Here is a 22,563-nt window from a genome sequence, read left to right on the forward strand (position 1 = left end):
CTGCCATTTCAGTTATAAGCTTTCTTAAGCACCAAAAACCAGTTTTCAGACACAAGGACCCATTCCTTGATAATATCTTCTCCAGGGCTCCAGATTTTGCCTGCCATATATCCATACTAAAGTTCCCTGAAAATCTCAATCTCAGGTAATGCTCAAGCAATGCATAACTCAAGTAAATGGATCAAGGGGAAGAACGTGCCTTTGTACATGGACTGAGATTACCTAGGGCACCTGCATTCCCTGGGATGTTTATTCTTCATGTCCCAGGACAATGCCTTAATCTCAGACTCATGTGACTTTGGGGAGAGCACTTTCTCCCCATCTTTCCTTTCCTTTGCCTGTCCCATGAACAAATATCAAACATAATGAAAGGAATTATCTGAATAAATTATTCTATGCATTTACAGTGATTCTATAAATTTCTTAGATTCCTTTTATAACAGATGATCACCAGGCTATTGAGGTGGGATGTTGGGAAAAGAGTAACAGTTCACTTTGTAAATACTACTCCAGAAACCAGGTACAGAATTTTCAGGTCTGGCTGTCTTAAACTCCCACACTTTTTTACTGAATGTAAAAGAAAGTCACCTACTCTGATTAGTGTGCTGCGTTCTCAACAAACACCTGCCTGTGAAATCAGTAGAATGAGGGTCTAAACAGAAAACTGGGTCTACACAAAATTTGTCACCCCATGAGCCAAAATTGCAATATCAACACTCACAGATTTTTTTTAAAAGAGGATTAACATGATGTATGTAAGCAGTGATGTAAACAACAGAATTATTAGCACCTTTTAAAAGTATCTACATCTATGTCTACATAGCTATGTATTATGAAATATTAAGTTAGCACAGCAATGAACATTTAACAAAAATGCCAGCACCTGCATCCGTAGATCAAGAACTCTTTCTATAGATGTCAGCTGGATGTTGAGAAAAGGTTTCAAGAGAGAACTATTCAGCACAAGTAGCTGGGTCTACTGGAAGTGTTTTAATTTCTGTGAATAATTTGCTACGTTCAATCTTTTCAAAATATTTACCTTAAATCAACACAAAACACTCCTAAAAACTCCAAGGTTCTTCAACCTAGCAAATTCAAAATCTATTCCAGAAATGTTTTCTTTAGAATATTATCACCAAAATTATTATATATAGAAAATTATCTTTCCTCACCATAGTCTGTGACTGATTTGGGAGCACGTTGCTCTGTTTCTGCATTGCGTTTCTTATTCTTGGACTTCCAAGCGTGATACACCTTTAGCCTTCGGTGGAACTCTTCTCTGCAAGCTGCCAAGAGTTCAATATCTATCCCAAAAAAAGGAGAAGGGGAAGGCATGAGTGAGTAAAGACAGGAAAATTATTTATTAAAAATGCTTTTCTATATTGATAAGTTATATGATTTGAGATCAAGTTGTTACACTAATAGGATAAAATGTAACACAAAAAACCTCATTCTCTGCAGCTCACAGACTGTGTTTTATGGCCCAGAAAGTCCCTCAGAGTTTGATGAATCCTTTTCTGCTTTAGAGTAAAGGCAGTCCCCCCCCCGAAGTAGCTGTCGTACTGGGACACTTGGAGCACTAAAATGCTACAAATATTTCTGTTGACAATATCACAATACAAGCAACAGAGAAACAAATAATAAAAAGATTAAATTACACTGCTGAATATTATTTCTGCAACTGAAAAAAAAAGAAAAACAGTAATTTGACTGCTTAGATTTGCATTCTTTTTCATTTATCTATTTTAATTTTTCTGAATTTCATTATACTAAGAGACTGAATGATGACAAGGCTTTTTCATTAGTCATCTCAGAGTATCCAAATTGGCTTCACGAGGAGTGAACTCCACATATTACAGCACCATCTATGCAGCTGAAAACATTGCTCCAGTCTTGCATATGCAAATACAGTAAAAGAGAACGAGTTACATTCCACTTTCTACATTCAAGAAGACATTCTGAGTGATTTTGAATCACAAATTAACCAACTGCTTTCAACAAGAAGCCAGAAGAAACAGTAGTATCTAAAAAAGGAATAATTCTTATTGTTTCTGTCTTCACAGCATTGAGGTCAAAGTGATTAATGCCTCACTGTAGGCTTCCAAAAAGAAGTTACACATTTTGAGAATTAAAGAATAATATGAATATCTAAGACAGAACATATTTTTACATTCTACTTTACGTGATCTTTATGATCTAGTGACAGCAAAAAAATTCTTAGAACATGCAAATTCTAGGTACAGTATAGTAACTACTATTCCTGCTGTGGAAGTACATCAAACTGAGTGAACTTAATTAAGAAGCTATAACATGTATTTTATGACCCAAGCCGTTTAATATCATAAATATATAATCCCTGAAAGACATAACAACGGAAATTGTGTTTGCTTAATATGGAAATAGCTTCATGTATTGTTCTTTTGGGGGTAAGAAATATTTTTTTAAATTAATTTTTCATTCAAACTTCTATAAACTTTTTAATCTTTGTTATAGGAAGAAAGTAACACTTTTCATATAACTACAACTTGAACTCTTTCTTAGAAAAAAAAACCACTTACCACAGGATGTGTTGATTGTATCACGAAGCTCTGCATATTTCCACTTACTGAGATCATGCTTCTTAGTACCAGCAGCAGCTTTTGTGGCTTGCACTGCAGGACCCCTACAATTATTTTAAAAATATATATGTAATTTTTCAAGTATTAGACAGAAATTGTTTTAAGAAGAGGAAGAGATCCTATGACCAACGATGTATCCATTGTTATTACCATGTAGAATTCTAAGACAAAATACCATATTTTCAAGATTTTCAAATTATTAAAAGAAAATTAGGATATATTTTATGCACAAAATCATATCATAATCTGATTGACCTCCTAGAGATTAAAAGGAATTGTCATTAATACTGTTCATGTATGAAAAGACACATATTCTGTGTATCTCATCCCACACTGATGTACATTTTACTTAGTGACAACTAAGATGCAGAAAACAAAGACTGACTGTAGACATTTTTAGTTCCATTCAAAAAACAGACAAGGAAAAATATTTCTGAAGTAGAACAAAGAGAAGGAAGAAAACACACCTCCTCTGCTATTTAAAATTGGTCTAGGACAAAATCCTTGTTCCAAAGCTTGAAAAAATATTCTGTCTTTGAAAAAACCTAACTTTAAGAGAAGAAACCAAATTAATTCTATATTGGCTATCTAGTAACAGCAATACTTATTCTGGGGTTGGGGGTGATGACATTGATAATAAAAAAAATACCAAGGTAAAAAAGACTACTCAGACAAAAGGCTGACCAGTAAAAAAAGACTCATTGAAACCCAATGTCTTTCAAAGGCAAAAGGTCTTCACTGTGTAGGTAATATACAAGTAAGTCAACAGCAAATGCAAGTAAGAAATTATTAGTAAAATCTCAATCATCTCTAAGTAAATGTACAAGGTTTCCATGTACAAAATGAACATGGATATAAAGATATAAAGATAAGCCTGAATTTAATTTTTCCCCTAAGAAATATGGTATGGGTAAGTGGTAGAACCCTCCTGAGGAATGGCAAACTTTCCGTGGATTATTTGCTTATAAAATAAGTTCAAAACACTGCAACATTCAGTGACGATCAGTACACCTTTTAAACACTCAGGAATTCAAGAACAGACACATGATTTACCAACACGATTTACCAGCGTCTGCTTATGACTAAGAACTTCTTGATGCACTAAGAAAAAAAACCAGGCCTTTTCCTTGGAAAGCCTCTGTTTGTGCAGTAATATCTTTGAGGGACAGGCACATTATTAATAGGTATAATCCAGTGAATATTATTTTAACAATTATTTTTCCATAAAGGTCTCATGTGATATTGTGAAGTTTTATGTTATTTTCCTTTTTTAATTAGTAGGTTATAAATAACTATTATAACCTGAAATTTTTCTTTATGCTGATACAGCAGTTTTGAAAGCAGAGATAACAAATGCAATTTAAATTTCATTGCATAAACCTAACATTCTTCTTAATAACAACTGAACCATCTCTCCAGTATAATTAAAACTACAGAATCTTACTGTTGCAGTAGCAGCTTAATGCCTACACATACTATTAATCCGAGTCCACACACAGCTTCCAGTTAAGTGTGAGAAGTTCAAAAATTAACTCCAACTTAGAACTCCTCATGAGTGTAAAACAAATAACTGGACAAACTCCTTCAAAACACATAATATTTTGTTATTATTGGCATACCTGTAGGACATTAAGGATTCCTGATAAATAATTTCTACTGCCTGGTGTCTAACCTTCTTGAACCTAATTTCACAAATCCTAAGGATTTTCTTTATTTAGCAACATTACCCACCACTCTAAGAGTTTGCTGCCTAATTTAGCACAGCAGAATCAGGCTGTACCCTCTCTGGTTAAACTAGTAATCTTTAAGAATGCCAATCCAATTGAATGGCTTAGTCTTTCTATTAGGGTACTACTCTGCACTCTGAAGATCATGCTGAAGATCTTGCTTGTTTTCTACATGACTTTAATCATAACAGTACAGCACTAAGAGGAACATCACACTTGACATTCAATCTTCACTGCTCCATATGAGAGTTATGTATCATAAACAGTATTTCCAGACTAAAAATACAAAAGATCACTCTCACATCAAACGTTTCCAGTGTATGAAAAGTAAGACAAATTTAGTTAAACAAGCATGTACTGAGAGGTAATGCATTTTGAATTCAACCAAAACACAGCCTCTGATTTTGCCCCGAAGTTTTGTCTTTTTTTTGTACATTAAAAATTGGCCACTGTCATTGGAACTATGTTAATATATGCAATACAACATGGCCATTTAAATTCATATGCTATCTTAATTACACACAATGTGTTTTATTCCTATTCTTAAAATAACACTGCAGGAAAAAGATGTAGTTACCAGCTGCATTCCTATCATCCATGCTACCACTAGAAAACCCATGAAACATGTGAGATTGATCATCTTCAGACTATATTTACACAGCTTAGTAACTTGTTAAACAACATATTCACTTTCAAAAACTCTAAACAATTTTTCTTCTTCTGTAAGCTTCACAAAAATCAATGTCAAAGGTTATTTCTGCCCTCATGTTGCAGAAAACACTTTCTCATTACTTGTTGATATGGAAGACAATCACAACATTTCTTTGAACAGAGAATTAGTATTTTACCAACTAGCATATTCAGACCAAAACCTGTATTTATCTTTCCTTCTGCATTGTGCATAAAATCTTGCATTTCCATTCAAGAAATCTCAGAAGGGGACTTTGTTTGGATATCTTAAAAGGGTTTTTATATGGTCTTGCCATGGCAATTTTCAAAACTGCTTTTATTTTAAGGGAAGTCTAATTAGAATATTTTCTTATTAATGCACCAACAGTTATATTACTATTAAATTACTTCATTAACTTTGTGCTGCATCTGTAGAAATGTGCCTTTAAAAGATGTACAGCCTTGTGTTCTGTTATCACAAAGCGAGAGGAGAAGAATGCTGGAGAAACATGAACAAAATTACACGATACATGAAATATTCATATTCATTTTCAATACAATCAATTAAAATAGCAAATAAATAATTGCTGAAAAAAAGATGGTGGTAAAAGGAAACTTATGTGAAATAAATAACTTACTTATCTGCTTATCACTTTAAAAAAAAACAGATTCCATTACTCTGAATTCCATAATAATTCAACCCATTTCATGTGTGATTTGTTTTTATAAAATGATTGATTCACTGGTGTTATACCTTCTCACCTACCTAGATAATATTTCTGACATTTCTGTGGCCATTTGTTCCCTACAAGAAAATTGGTAAATGAGCATAAACCAAATATATTGATATAAAAACAGCCTTTATAACTATGAAAGTGTATTGACAATCAAACTGAAGTCAAATGAAGTGCACAGGAAATGTCTATTTATGTTAAATTATTTCCATTCAGACACACACACACAAACATATAGATATATTTATATATACACACACACAGAGTCCTGATTCTGTAAAGAGCAATAAATCACACAGGGCAGTGAAAAATAGATGGTATGTGAAAAACTTTACAGCAATTATACAATAATTTTTGAATATATGTTATTTGGTGTATTTGATTATTAAAGAGTTTATGAGACACAAGCAAAGTAGTGAATATAAGGTATTACAAACTGATTTAGACATTACAGATGCATACTAATAAAGATTACTATGAGGTATTAGTATATAAGAGGACAATATCAATTTCTTTTGATTAATTAGTGCAGCTTTTATCTATTAGAGCATTCAAATGGAAAAAAATGCCATACGCAGTCATTTGTGGCTTTGTTCCATTGGCTCTGCAAATAGAAGACATTTATGTTAGACAGACTACTGCCTAGTTAATATTCTAATAATCTGAAGTGAGAAAAGGTGGGTCACCACATTTCCTGCTCTCTCACATCTTCTTTATTTTATCTTATGAATTTTTTTTATTATTATTTTTTAACTGATTATACAAACCTTCCCCCCCAACTTTCTCATTCAATCATAACTTAAATGATAATCTGGGGGAAAAAAAAGTACAAGTGAAAGCTTCCCCTAGCCTTTCTGCTCTGTCCAATCTTTCAAAATCAGACTTTGAGACATGCTACTGATTTATTTCACGCTTGGATAAGCGTATCACGAGAAATAACAGCAATTCTGCCATAGCTGCTCTGGGAACAGGACGGGTGCTTCTTCATGCAAGCTGTGAACAGACCTCAAGTCTAAGTGCTATACTGGAAACCCACAGGTGCACACATGTAGCACTAAACATGCTACGTTAGGACTTCACTTTGGATTGTTCTGATGCAACAATCAGAACAGATACACTCACAACACTCTCTAAGACTAGCTTCTTTTGGTGTTACATGCCATGCTGTCTGTTTAAATAAGCCACATAAATGAAAAATACTGCCCAGCTGAAAGCAGATACGTAGTATTTAAATTATATTTTTTTACTTAAGTGCTAATTTACTATCTGGGTGCAGTAAATCATGTATTACACATCCTTTCAAACTGTGGACGAGTAGTAAAACTGGATAAAGCTAGAAGAGGTCCAGCAGATCCAGCACAGGTTAAAATGCTGAATCTGCTGCCAGAACAAACAACTTTTCTTCTTTGACAGAATCCAACAAATATATTTTTCAAGGAAACTGCTAATACTTATGCACATTGAAATATCTATAAAAGCTATGAAAGTGAATATAGCAAAGTATTGCGAAGAAAATAAATAAACTAGAGGCACTTATATTCAAATATGGCAACACAAAAGTGTGGCAGCTTTCTTAAAACTGAGCACATAAAATCACCTTTTTCTTCCTCTTTTCACTCTGCAGTAACCACCAGACAATGTAAAACATTCTTTTATTCATGTCAATTCGTAAGCATGAAACCATTTTTTACAAAACTGTGAAAACACTGCAAAACCAGTACACTCATGAATTCAGTATGTCATACATGCTTTATACTACAGCAAAATTTAACAGAGAAGGTATAAATATGTATAGAAAAGTCAGTGATTTTAGTGTATCACATGGTAATATGTCAGTCTCAAATGCAGCAGATGGTAGACTATAACTTCTTTAGACTCCAGCAACATTTTGATTGGTATAATGTAAAAGAAGTCCTATGAATTTATGATTTAATTATTAAATTACATATTTTGTTCTAACCAATAGTTTTCACTGAATTTCTACACTTGCTACCTTTAAGGCAACTCCTGAAATTATATGAAAATCTATCCTCTGATTTCAGTAGAAGATACTGGGACCTGAGTAATGTTTTAGTTTGATTTTAAACAAAGTAAAATAAAATCACATATTAAATTTAAAGCATTCTATTCAGGTTTTGCCTATGCTATAAACTATTTGAAGTAAACTTTAGAAACAAGGGAAAACAATTTATCAATGAGATAAAAAATCTCATGTAAGCAGAAAAATCTATCACTTCTTTTCTAGATCCAGGTATTACCTTGTTCAAAGAAAGGTTTACATCTCTATGCTAACATGTTCAGACCATTCAGCACTTCCCAATCACTCACAATGGTCTTCAGTCTCCTACCAGCTACACAGCAGAACTGTGCTAGCTACATGGCAGATAGAAAGTCGCAGTCAAAGAGTTGTGATGACAATTAGTTCATCATCCATTCTGGGATTATACAAGAAAGACAAATGCCAAAATTCACCTATGAGTAGTAGGAAACGCAGTGGAGATTAGAGCTTCACTGACAGAAAAATTACTGAATTCTCTGAGCTCTTGTCTTTTGCCTCCCTCTCTCCTTCTTAAGAGAACTCTGCCAGGTTGCAACACTGAAGTGACTTTACCTTCAAAGTGTTGCACCAAAATCCAGACAGGGAAAATGGTGAGGCACTGGAACAAGCCCAGGGAAGCTGCAGGTGCCCCATTCCTGAAGGTGCTCAATACCAGCTCGGATGGGGCCCTGAGCTATCTAGTTTAGTGGAAGGTGTCCCTGACCATGGCAGGGGGTTGGAACGAGATGATCTTCAAGGTCATCCCCTTCCATCCAAAACCATTCTGATCCTGTGAATGGAGCACGTCAGTCTCATCAGAGACAATATGACAGCTACTGTAGAACTGACGGAAAAACCACAACTACTTCAGTGGAAGTGTCTAAAAGTCAGTATTGAACATGACAAAACCATTACCCACCTCTCTCAAGCAGGCATACAGTTATTTAAAAAAAGCATACATCTAGATGAAAATTGGGTAGTAAATGGAACACATCTGGGAGTTTGAAATTCCTTGGCAACACAGGAGATTTTCTTGCACTCATTTAAACAACAACTGAGTAGAGTCATACCAATGAAGTCACCAATCATGTGATCATGTTCATAGGTCCCTTTATGCAACTTGACCAATAATCACTATTTTTACTGGAACTTCCACGTTGCTTCTAAGGCATCACCTTTTACACATGAAGAGCTCTTGCTTTGCAGACAGGCAGTGTGGTTCTGTGCATCAAAAGTTAAGCTCTTCTTATTGCACATCAAAAATCCACACAAAACAAGACTAACAATATTTCAACCCATCTATGTTAGATATTTTCATTCCACTTGAAAAAACTTACCATTCAGGGCCCAGAAGTTACTTTTATTTCTGCATTCCAAGAGGGTTTCTTGTTTATAAAAAAAACCCCACACAAATTCACTATACAAATGGAACCATCAAGTCCTAGCAAAGATGTATCTTATTACTTACCACTGAATTCTATTCCCTACTTTAAATGAGTCATAAAAATAAGAATTTTAAGTTTGCCATCCTTGTTAGAAAAGTTAATATGAAAAACATTCTAATACACTGATATAGAAGCTCCATTTACTAAACACAAAGTTTCATAAACCCAGCAAGAGCATAGCCTTCTCAAAGGGATCAGGATAGGGAGAAAAAACATGACAGGGAAGAAAATGTAACTACTAAACTCCATACCTGCGCAGACCCAAATCAAGCTGAGCTTCATCACTGATGAGTTCTGCCTCGCTCTGGGCAATTCTCATTGCAAGCTCATGGTCACGACGCTCCTGTTCAAGCACTGCCTGGTGCTGGGTTTCCTCCTCTCGTTCTCTAGCTAGTTGAGCCTCAATTTCAGCCTGTTTTAGAATAAGACACCCAATCAAAATCAAAATGCTATATAAGCAGTATTAGAAAAATATAATAAGAAGCATATTGGGTTCTGAAAATACATACAGTTTAAAGAATTGAAAAATTAACAACATGAGTTTGACCCAAGAAAAATGAAACAGCTACAAACTGAATCTTGGTTGTCATATAGTTTATCAAATATTGTCCACCACTTATATTACCTTTTTTAATAAAATGCCAAGTAATTATTATTTATTTTAATATGTGAAATATTTTGTTCATTATTTTAAAAATTAGTCTTCAAAAGTTTTTAGAATCATTAAAACTTAAATGAAACAGACTATAGCTATCCTCCATAGCACTAACAACACTTTCTTGCTATTCTGCTCTTGGAATTACAGGACATTATAGGCACTAATTTGGACATAGATCTGTAGTTCATTTTGAAAAGGGATTAAGATAGACACTGGAATTCTCTGTGGAACTTGTCTGACTTTGAATTTCAGCAAATGGTAAAACGTCCAATTTAGTGCAATTCAAATATACTGCCTCTGCAGAGCCAAACAATAATGGCAGTTTACCATCACTACTCTACAAAAAGCCTTGCTTACACAATAAGTAAAACAGGACCATCCAATTCATACCTTCAAAAGGCACATACACCAAGTTTCAGCAGTGCCCAAAAATTAACAAATGAAACAAAGCTGCTTCCCACTAATCATTGTGAAGTTGCATCACTAAAACTGTAGAGTTACATCAGTGACTTTACCCTATGAATCTCATTTTAGATTACCTGATAAAACCAACCACCAGAAGGAAAGATAATGAGAAATTATCTGTATGTGGGAGAATGAAACACCCTACAGGATTATGTATCTGCTTGGATCCAAACACAGCATTTTAAAGTAAAAGTGTAAATTACATTCTGCATTGCAGATATCCACAGCTCAGAAACCAAGAAACATTGATCAAGACAATCATTATAGGTGTTCTTTTTCCCATAAGACTGCTACCCCAGGTCACCCAAGCAATCTCCAAGAAAAAAGTAAAAGAGGGATATAGGGGCCAAACCAATCTCAGAATGAGAGCTTATTATGAATACAGTAAGAATTGCCGTAAATCAAATGGAAGGGTGGAAGAGTGTGGTCTGAGCTGCATTCATTTAGTGTACATGAATGTAGCCAGAGGAGTTAACAAGGACAGTCCTGCATCCTCTCATTATTACCAATATTCTGAAAGTGTTTGCAGTTAAGCAAGTAAATGACATAGTACAAGTCAATATGTGACTCTAGTAAAAGAATGCCAAACTTGCCTGACATGGACCACCCACAAAACCTTCAAAGGCTTAACTAGGACTCTCCAATGTTGTGTACTTTTAAAATAACTTTTTAATCCTTTAAAAACAGATGCACCTACACTCAGAATATCTGAAGTTGGATGGGAACTAGAAATAGGTGATCTGTCTTGGGATGCCCTAAACATAACACATGCCTTATATTTACTAATAAAGCAACACTGGTGAATGACTCTGAGACATGCATTTACAGAAAGAAGCCATTAAACTCAGTGGAGAATGTAAGCTACAAAAAGGATTTATAAATAAGTAAATGAATACAAGAAACAAAACACACAGCCCCAAAACCACCACAATAACAAAAAAATCCCCCAATGCCACACACAGCTAAAGCATTAACCTGAATATGCTTTTCTTCCTCTTCCCTCTTTTTTCTCTCTTCCTCTTCTTGTTTTCTCTTTGCTTCAATCTCAGATTTCCTATTACATAAGAGGAGAAGGAAATGAAAACGTGTCATTGTGATAGTGAACAAGAACATTTTGTCAAGTGAACAAGAAATAGTAAGAAATACCAAGTCTCTTTCATAAAACTGAATGGTAATCCAGAAGTCAGTACAGTCCTGATGACAGCATACTAGATGTAAGTCATGAAATTTTTCAAGTTCATCTGTACTTCCAGCTGCATTATATAATTTCTTCCATATGCTCTTCTGACACTTGCCTTATAAATCACTGGGAAACATTTCAACACTGCACAGAACACCCGGAATACAATCCAAGTGACTCTCTAAGTGAAAGTATATCAAGATCAACTTCATTAAAAAGCCTTTCCTGTTTTCTTCTGATTCTCTAACCAGCAACTTATTCAAATTCAAGACTCACAGACGTCTTTCCTCTTCTTCCTTCCTTCGTTTTTGGTCTTCCTCCTCACGTCTCTTTCTTTCTTTTTCCATTTCCTCCTGGATCCGTCGTAGCCTCTCTGCTTCATCCTCTTGCTGCTTCTTCTTTTGCAGTGCACTCAGAAGCTGCTCTGAGCTTTTTACTAAAGCATCATATTCTTTCTGTATCTGCTCTCTAGTCATTATAGTGGTCTGCAAAAATATTAAGGCGGTTATCCCTTTTTATTTGTACTTCACTTTTGAAAGCATATACTAAAAAATATTAAGTGAAACGAGATCACTGAGCACTATACTTAAACCATATATACACACCTCAAGGTTGGGAAGCTTAAATCCATTCTTCCCTTTCTTTCTAAAATCCTGAGGAACCTTTCCTCTCCCCTCTCCTATAAAACCACACAAACTAATCTACATTTCATCACTGAAATTAAACATGACTTCTTTTCAAAACACACCTTCATATTATAGACCTTGCAGTTTTAAGGAACAGAAATTAATTCTTAACATGCTGGATGGAAATTAAGGACTGCCCATGTGCATTTTCCATTGTGTTCTTATCTTCTTTAGTGGTTATTTACAGCTCTGCTTTAATGTCATAGCATAAAATAGCTTTTCCTTAATATTTCTGCTAGCACCCAGAAAAAATATTGCACTGTGTTATGACTAACTTTTTTTAAAAAGTTAATGACAGGTTGAAAATGCTTTAAAAACAGCCTTTACTACACACATTTTCAAACCTTATTGACAGGTACCATTTAATTTCATTTTACAATTCATATCTTACTAACAAAACTAATATGGGGGTTTGCTGACCTTTTCTAATAGTGTATCATGATCATAATCAAATTATATCCCTTTTATTAGAAAAGAGAACTCTAAGTTGACAGGTTAACTCTACCATTTTTTCAACAGTGCTCTTCAATAGAGAAGTCTTAATATGAAACACTAAGAAAGCCATAATATTGCATGAAATATTCAAGAAACCAAATTTTTTCCAATACTAATAAATGCCAGTGCGCTTTCATTTTGTCTTTGCACTTCTGAGCTAAGAAAGAGAGGACTGCAGACTGAAGCACAACCAGCAAGCTGAATTCTCTTTACTACTAAGTCTGAAAAACCTCATAACTGGAAAATAAATGTCTTTATTCTGTGATAAATGCCTTGTTTCAGTCCTTATTAAGTTAAAGTATTGGTAATATACATTATTCCAATAATGAAAGCAACCAACAAATTATTGACAAAACTCATAATAGCAACATGCATTTTTCTTTAAAACCTTCTGTGCCAGTTTTGACACACAGATATCAAAGTCTAGATATATGAACCTATTTTCAAGATTCACTTCAGTTACATTTACAAATAATTTTAAACAGGATGATTGAAATGATTGAAAATTAAGACCAGTACATTAAAGTATATTTTCTACTAGAAAAATACATTGCCTTCTCTTTTAGATGAAGCTTTTTAAAAATTCCAGTACCAAGATACTATTTCTCTCATTATTACCACATACCTTAATTTTGGTCATTAAAGCATCAATAGAATCCTCCAGCTCCTTGACCTGCTTGCTTGTCTCTGCCTTCCCCTCCTTCAGAGCACTTACTACTTCATTAAATTTATCAAGTCTCTTCTTCAGTGTACGTACTTTTATCAGCCCATCAATGCTGTGAAGGAAAGACAGCTTATTTTTATCTTGAGATGATTTTGGAAGGTGATATTTCTAAAACTCCACTAGTCACTCATGTAATAAAGGTAGATGGGGAGACAAGGTATGCCTTCTGACAACTCATCCTCTTTTTTGAAATTCAAGCATTATCACATCAAGTAACTAAGGAATGTAACCTTTTCCAAGCAGTAATCAAAATTACTTAGCACACAGTGACTCAAAATGGAAAAATGCATTTTGATTTTGAGAATTAATTTGGGTTGGTGTGTTTGTTCTATTTTTCACAATAATAAATCACTAGTATCCCCTAGAAGATTTGAACTGGAAGGGATAAAGGTCGAATAGTGCCACTTATTCAAAGACCAATAACAGAATGAACCAGAAAAAACTTAACTACACAGCAGGGAACACAGTTATTACACCCCAAAGGAGTGAGAAAACAAGGCTGGGGAAAAGTTCAGGAAATCTCAAGAGTTTTTTTGAGAACCATTACTGAAGGCCCCACACAAAACTTACAACTCTGCAGACAATCTTCCTAAACAGAAATCACTGTATTGGGATACGCAAATCAACACACAGAAGTAGAAACTAAATCAAATCATTAAAGATGAGCACCAAATAGCTCAAAAAGACAAAAAAAAGTCAGAAATGCCAAGATTCAAAATGAAACATAGCTCTCAAAGGATGTAAAAGAATTTATGAGAAGCCTGCAACTAGAACAGAATTGCAGCTCTGTCAGAGAACATAAAGGTGTCAGCAGAGCTTAATGATTGAAGCAATTTTTCCATCAGTATTCCCTGCAACCAGCTAATGGAATTAATTTCAAGAGGAGACAAGACAGTTATTATTTCTAAGATAAAAATGAAAGGGAGCCTATAAAGAAAGGCGTGAATGGGTACAAGACAAAAATTAATGAGCTTAAATTAAATTAGACAGACTTAATAAAATTATTTCTAAAAACAAGGCTGTCACTGAAGGATTTTATGAACAAAGAGCTAAAGAAACATCTTTTAGGTAAGGTTCAGATTGAATCTATTAATCCTTGGGAAACAACACAGAACCTCTCAGTCTCTTTTAATTGTACTTAGCATCATTCTATGATTTCAGATAGATTTAGTTAAGTAATGTAAACCTCTTCCTAACAGTCAGAAGAAAATATTATCTAAAACATATTTTCTTCAACCAAGGAATATCTTCTTACCGTGGTTTGTGCTTTCTCTTGCAAAGCCACATACGAATAGTCTTTTGTATTTTAATGCAGGCACTGGCTCGATATTTTATCTTATTTTTCACTGTAAATACACAGGAAATAGAATCTTAATGGCTTATACAGTTTAACTCAACTTCTATCTTCCTCATACGTTTGATGTCTCAAAACTGTATGCAGACTATATGTGCTTGAGAGCTTGTTCTATGTTGGAACCACAATATTTAAGAAACAGAATAGCAGAATCTTGGGACAGGCACAGAGACTCTCACCCAAAACCAACAGGAACAATGAAACGGGAACACTCACACACCCCTCTAGACAGACAGATATCAGTAACCTCTGAAAGTCATAGGCTCTAGCAAGCAGGAAACACTCAGCTTGGAGTCTTAGTCCTGTGCTGAAGAGTAATCAAGTAGCCAATATCTGCTACAGATAATAAAGTGGCTGCAACTTCACTGAGCATTTCCCTATAACACTGGAATGAAAAAAAAAAAAAAAAACCAGAACAAAACCTCTAGCTTTTGTTCTAGTACAGTGTTCATCTAAAGACTTAAGTAAATGATTGAGACCAGGAGGCAAGTTAAACAGAGTATCAAGGCATTAGCACATGCATGTATGCTGAGTATTTTAGAAGTACAACAATAAATGAGTTTTCACAGATTTTCTAGAGAAAACAAAGATGCCTGTGGATCCAGACTGCTTTTAGCACATGGTTTGTGAACACAGTGATGTTTAACCAATGGACTTAGATTGTCACAAATATGAACTCTACTTCTTGTTTATCTTTGTTTCAACTTTGTACTGGGAATAAAATTAGCTTCCGATTTCCCATAAAATACTACAAAGAAATAATAATCAATATTATTTCCCTGTGTTTCTACTTTTTGCACATGGTGACATATTTCCTGTCTTTCTGAAAAAAATAGACTAAATGGCATAAATGTCTAGGTCAAGCCCAAGATTTTAGTGTTACAATCTCTGATGCTTGAAATCTGTATCATAATTCAGAAATTCTATTTGCTCCACTGTAAACAGCAACAAATAATAATCAGTGACAGATGTGGAAGCCATGACTGTACTGGCCCAAATGCACAGCCATCTGTGCACTGGCATGAGGCCTTTATGCCTTTCTTCCCCATTTTAATGCACAGTTTTACTCTCCATGTTATTAGAGATTGCTGACATTCTGCATCAGGCCTTTCCCCATCTCCCAGACACCTTTACTGAAGCACACCACAAATGCCAATCTCTATTTCACACCACCTTATTCCTACTCTGCACAGTGAACTTCAAGAAAAATCTCACCAAACTTTAAATCAATTACTCAGACTTCAGTATGTATCATCTTCTAGACCTGTCCTAGGCCACATTTCAAGGTGATAATAATTGCTTTGCTGTATTTCTAACAAACATTTTGATTTAATAAAACATAAAACACATACATTTAATCACCGAGAGAGAACACCATTGAACTTTTTTCCAACGACTGCAGATAAGCCAGCGATTCACTCGTTTAACCAGCTCTGCTAAGTGATCCGGATCAGACTTCATTATCTGATCAAACTCTGCAAACTAAATGATAATTAAAACAAGTTTTACATATTAGGAGGACAGAGAATGTTAGATATTATTATTTAAGATCATGCTGACTTAAAATGTTAAAATATTTTTAACGTAAACTTATATTAGCTTTCATTTAAAGTCAGCAGATAAATTTTATTACACTTTATTTTTTAATGATAAAAGAAATTACAATGCAGATTTTTATGTGTGTTTATAGATGTCCAAGACTTGGAATTTTGAATAATATAATCATTATTAATAATATAATAATATAATCATTTGAATAATATAATCATCAAAAATATTTATTGCCAAAATTTTTTAAAGCAATTGTTTTTCTACATCCTGGAAATGAACTCTGGCCTTCCACAACTTCAAGACACATGTAATTATATATCTGTGGAAAAAATAAAAGCTGAAAGCACGTCTCAATTTTTAACCTTTGTATAAGGTTCCCATCGAAGGCAATGTTTTCTGAAAATCCTGCACTTCTGCTTTTCAGTAATTATGTGACAGGAAGAACATTCTTCTGGGATTACAATAATTTTCCTTTCTCATGACAATAGCTCTCGACTTCACCTCCTTTCTCTGAATAGAAGCAGCAATGCTCAGAATCACAGAAAGAGATTTCAGCTATAAAGAGGTTTTACTAGAAAATATTTCTTCTTGGCCCTGACTTCCTCTTTTTTTAATAGCCAACACAATTCTTGGAATAGAAACATTGCATTACAAAAAACTGTAGCATCAAAGACAAGACTATAAAACCAATTGTATCAGTACTAATTTTGTGGTTTATTCAAAGAAAATGAACAAAATTATTTACAAAATTCCTGGGCAACCTTATTTAGGTTGGCTATACTTTTATCAATGTGTTAAACAATGTCACCTTCAAAGGTCCTTTCAAACTGAAATTATTCTAAGATTCATAATCACGAACTCCAAAAAAAAATTACCTTGCCAGGTCTAAAAAACACCTTGGTTAGCCCAAATTTGTAATCATTTTCATTCAGTCCCAGGGCTTTAAATAGGGCCTGAAACACAGAAAACAGAAAGGATTATATTCTACCTCCTTCAAATAAACACAAAAACCAACATCACAATACAATTTCTTTCCTGGATGATACAGAAGAATTATTTTCTTTCTTACTTTGCAAAAGAGTCTAGGGTCCAGTCGAGCCAATTTTTCAGGCAAGTATTTCTTGTACATATTGTATAGTTCATGAAATGAAGCTCGTGACGGGAAACCACCTTGCATCAAATCTAGAACTGACACCATCCCTAAATTCACAGAGACACATGCACAAAAACTGGGATCAGCAGCATGCACATTAAGCAGTGAATTTTATGATAACCAGTAGGTTTATGACATAAGACTCAAAGACATTGTTCAGAGACTAAACCACAAAGTTAAGCTGGGATTTGATCAAGCCTGTAGCATTTTTTGATTATGTGATCCTTCACAAAAAAATAATACTGAACACATGAGAAAAGCCCATAAAGTTTTCTCCCGATATGAGAGGTAACACTCAATCATCCATAGGATTTTTTTCTAATATTTCCAATAATTTTTATTTTATTTTTCATCAGATTTGACATCTTCATTTCTATAGGGAAAAAAAAAAATCTCAAATCCACACCCCTAACCACCAAATAATGGCCAACCACGATTTTATTTTAATCAAGTGAATGGTATTTGTGAGATGTGGTGCAGATGAAACTTCAAATACATAGGCAGTACTAGAACATTTAGTGTATTTGAAATACAAAGTCTCAGCTGCTATGATGTAACTTTAATGGTCTGAATTATGTTATTTCATTTTGGCTGCAACTAGGACATCAGTAAAGTCCAGACACAGTAAGGAAGACTCAAATTACTTCAGCAGCACAGGCCATACCAGTTTTTACCCCTTACTTTATATAACTCTATCAACAGAGGCTCCAGGTAAGTTTTCAAGTTAGACCTTAACGTGTGGTTGCTGTCATAAAACTTAGTATTTTGCATACTTGCATTCAACAGAAATTTAATTTGCTTATACGGTCTTTGTTTTTCAAAAAGTTCAGTGAGGCACGAGCAAATGAAGCTGTAAATTTGGAAAGCATCTAGCATTTCAAGAAAAACAAAGATGCAGCATTCCATCCATGTTGGATGTTCAGCTCCAAATCAAGTTAATAGTGATATAAAGAATTTTTTTAGAAAGTAAATTAGTATAATTAAACTCAATCTAAGTATCTATAAAATCAAAGAACACTGGTATGCTTCAATTATTATCTCAGCTAACACTGACTGCCTCTAAATACACACAGGAGTTTCTAACACTTCAACTGCCACAGAAATTTAAAATTATATTGTTCCAGATGGAACTGGTGTCCTATTAATACCATGGGCAACTCTTCTTTGCAAGAAGAGTCCTAACAGCAGTTCAGATTAATTATTTCTAGGGCTCTATTGACAAAAATGAGTGCTAAGTTACTAAAAATCTAAATAGCATAAATAACCTACCTTCTAGAAAACAGTTCAAGCAAGGAAATACTGCTTTCATCCCACATATTTCAAATTCAGGGTAATATATAATCCCCAAAGTAAAAATCAGAGGGAAAAATACCAGAGGCATACATTACCTGAACACTGAAGCTGAGAGAGGATCTGTCCTCCTTCAAAATGGTGACTTGTCATCTTGAGATTAGGTTTGATACAGCGAATAAAGCTCGACCCCTGTGACCAAAGCGAGAAGTTACCAAAATCCACATATTTTTACAACTCCTAAAATAGCAGTTAATGATTTAAGACTTACTGGGGGGGGGGGGGGGGGGGTTGGACGATACAAAATAATAGTATTCTAAAAGAGAAATGCTGACATTATCACAGAATCATAGAATGTTAAGGGGTTGGAATGGGCCCTAACGATAATCAAGTCCCAGCATCATTCTTTTTCTCTCATGTATCAGTTTTACACTGTAACCTTGGTCTTGATGTAATTGATCTCAGTGCTCAAGCTACTAATTGGATCTTCAAATCTGTTGAATTTTCATTCAACTTTTCTCCTCAACATGTATAAAATCTATGAATTATGACTCTAGAGCCTACTACCCTCATCTTCTACAGTCACAACACTAAAATGCCCCAGAGTTCACATCAGCAAACATGCTACCAGACTCCTGACATCAGAGTCATGCCAGATGAACCTGTCCTTCCTTAACTTCTACTTTTTACAACTTCCTTTGGCTCAGTTTCAGTCTCCCTTCCCTGATGTTGTTCCAGTCTGCTCCTCTGTTATTGACTACGTGTGCTACAGTTTTGACCACCACTCTCTCTGATCATTTCACATTAGTCAAGCCTAACATTTTGCCAAGCACCACCCAATTATTCAAAATTTTCTATAAAAGGTGACTGCTAATGACAACTTTGAATATACTGAAACAAAATTGGAACCAAGAAAATGTAGTATTAATCCTGGTTTGTAGCATATTCTCTTTTTTCCATCTCTCAGCTAAGAATGAGACAGCACCTGACAAGGGAGCTCTACATTAACAGTTTCTCCTCAATCATGGGTGAGCTAAACTCAAGAGTACAGCAAGCCTGGCCACACACTTTTCCCCCAGACTGTATTTTAGTTCCAGAATGTTCTGGGTGAAACAGATCATCCTTCAGACCAGTCTCATGACTATAGTAAATCTTATATGCTGGCTATACTCCAGCACCTCACTCCTTTGTCTCCCTTGCTTTTCCACTTTTTTCTTTTTTTTCACAGAGCATAACCTAATATCTATAATTGGTTAGAACACGTGATCAAGAAAAACAACATCGTGTTCCTACAACTCCAAGTTCTAAAAGAAAATGGCATGTTGTACTACAGGGAGAATTTCACCAACTAATTGCATCAGCCAAATTAACAAATATTTATTAGGGGACTCAGGTTCTTTAACCACCTGTGCATTTACAGCCTGTCAAAAAAGCAAAATGAAAGATTATATTTTAATGACTTTATAGAATCTGAAAGCAGTAATTAATAATAAATTACTTCTTAAATAACTTACTTCTAAGAAGCATTTCTAAATTTTCTGCACATTAGTCATTAATGATAACCAATGCACAGATAGAAGTAAAAGTGACAAAAAAGAAGATTGCAGCACAGCCAGATTTCATATTGCTTATTCAAATTGTTTAACTTTCATTCTACAACTTTTTTGAATGTGGTGCATTTTCCTTTTATAAGTAAATTGATAGCCAACACATGTACAGCAAGATGTTCCTGAAGTGCCATGTAGCTGCAAACTGTTAAGTAATTACTAATTACATTTATTGTAAGCCATAATATTGAGATAATGTATTTTGCCTTACATCAGAAAACTGTGAATGTGTATATATACTTACAGTACTATGAAGCTTCTCAAGAAGCAAATTTAACTGAGTCTGTAAAAGAAAACAGGTATTTCAACAGCCTTACCACACCAAGTACAGAAATATATACACCAAACAGAGGTACAGCATTATTGCATGCATGTTCCTTGTTAGTGGGACAGAACTGATAAACCAAGCATTCACAAATTTTAATAGACAAAATCATGCAAGTGTGCATGAATGGCCCCGAGGAAATTGCTTGTATTTAATTGTACAACAACACTGCATGGATTATCACTTATTTCAACATTGTTATCAAAAAACATGCATGTCCATTTAGGGAAATTAAAATTAATGACTATGTAATAAAATCACTTAAAAATTGAGACCAATCTGCAATAATTTTTAAAAAACACACTAAAAATTAGTGAAATCCCAAATTTAATCCATAACAAACATTATTTGTATGTTAAATGATTAACATAGAAAGTATATTCCCAGGCTTTTCTTCTGGGATTTTTTGAAGTTATGTCAACATGTACCTGAAATAATCATTTTTTATTTCCAAACTTCCAAAGTTTTAAATTTTCTATTGATGAAAAAAACCCTACAATTTTAAAATTATATTTACTGAGGTTGCATTTAAATATACTGATGAGAAAAGACTGCAATATTACTATTACTTGGAGTCAAGTCTTCAGGATAACCAGAGACTTAGGGCTATCAGAGAAAACAATTTAGAGTTCCTATTGAAAGTAATTGGTAGGGACTTAAAATATTCCAAAACCACATCAGAAAAACAGCAATATTTTTACTTTAGAGGTGTGTCTGTTTTGCTACATGAATTACCACTTGGGCCAGCCTTTCTAGTTTTTTAGCAAACTTTAAGTATATAGACTGCAGCAATACAAATTTCAGTATGTCCTAATGCATTCATTTGCAGCACTGGAAGCAAATTCAAAGAATGTGACTCTTGACTAATTTTTTTTTTTTAGCCAGATCTTTCAATTACCTTGAATCCAAGAAACAAGATTTGTATGGGTAGTGTGCATCACCTACAGCTGCCAGTTGTCCCTCTGGTACATAAAATTGATTTGGGATTTTTTTAGCTTAACATGTATGTGGTTAGAAAAAGTGCCACAAGAAGCATGACAAACACTAATAACCTCCTGCTCAGTTCTCAGTTACACATACTTTTTATATCTCAACTTGATCATAATAATTATGGTTTTTTAAATTGGAAACACTTAAATTTGTGTGCGACAGACTAATTTCCATCAATAAAATACATTTCCGCTTGAGGAAAAATAACCCTTCCTTATACTCTGTGATTTGACAAGAAATAAGCCAGAGACAGTCTCAGGTGAATTTCTCCAACAAAATGTGCATGACAAAATCACATTGCTAAAACTACTGTTCTTTGAATTGTCACAATTTAATGTATCACTAGCAAAAGGTAAGATCAGCTCAAATAATCTTGAAGAGATCTGATGGTAAATTAATCATTATTTTCTCAACTGATTTATAATTCATTTTAGTTAGTTATAAGGAAGGGATATGTGAAGGATTTCATAATGAGAAGTCCCTGAAACATCATCTAGCAATTGATATAATTAGAAGTAGTTCTAATTTCAGTAGTTCAGAAGACTGACTTACAAATTAATGCACTAAGAATTCTTATTCTTAGGGAGATGAATTATCTAGTCAGATAAAAGACTTTATTTTGATGTCATATGAAGTAAAATTTTCAAGGCTATTAGTGTTCATCAGCATCACATGCTGTGTCTGGGAAGGTAACACTAAATGAATTATTGGAAGTAACACATACATTCAAAACGCCATGAAACTTGAAAACATTGAAAGAATTATAGATTGATGGGCCAGATCCAAAGAGGACATGAGTTGTGTTCTAGCTCGAGAGGTGAATATCCAGGTTCAAAAGGAAATCCAAAAAGTTC

The 22,563-nt window shown here is 34.2% G+C and overlaps 1 protein-coding gene across 4 annotated transcripts in view; it reads right to left on the minus strand.

Moving 5' to 3' along the window:
• MYO6 (myosin VI) overlaps nt 1–22,563 on the minus strand; it is a 103,118-nt gene that overhangs the window by 8,058 nt on the left and 72,497 nt on the right. For 2 of the 4 annotated variants that reach the window (XM_014870201.2, XM_088162137.1), the window contains exons 19-32: nt 20,639–20,677; nt 18,886–18,979; nt 17,414–17,544; nt 17,220–17,297; nt 16,146–16,275; nt 14,695–14,785; nt 13,341–13,491; nt 11,811–12,019; nt 11,330–11,408; nt 9,483–9,643; nt 6,323–6,352; nt 5,781–5,819; nt 2,559–2,662; nt 1,173–1,304 (exon numbers count right to left, since the gene is read on the minus strand). In XM_014870201.2, the coding sequence (XP_014725687.1) occupies nt 1,173–1,304; nt 2,559–2,662; nt 5,781–5,819; nt 6,323–6,352; nt 9,483–9,643; nt 11,330–11,408; nt 11,811–12,019; nt 13,341–13,491; nt 14,695–14,785; nt 16,146–16,275; nt 17,220–17,297; nt 17,414–17,544; nt 18,886–18,979; nt 20,639–20,677 (1,468 nt within the window). The remainder of the gene's footprint in view (nt 1–1,172; nt 1,305–2,558; nt 2,663–5,780; nt 5,820–6,322; nt 6,353–9,482; nt 9,644–11,329; nt 11,409–11,810; nt 12,020–13,340; nt 13,492–14,694; nt 14,786–16,145; nt 16,276–17,219; nt 17,298–17,413; nt 17,545–18,885; nt 18,980–20,638; nt 20,678–22,563) is intronic. The other 2 variants (XM_014870203.2, XM_088162138.1) reach the window with 1 other exon arrangement.

This window comes from Sturnus vulgaris, chromosome 3 (assembly GCF_052056855.1).
Source record: "Sturnus vulgaris isolate bStuVul1 chromosome 3, bStuVul1.hap1, whole genome shotgun sequence".
Classification (NCBI taxonomy): domain Eukaryota; kingdom Metazoa; phylum Chordata; class Aves; order Passeriformes; family Sturnidae; genus Sturnus; species Sturnus vulgaris.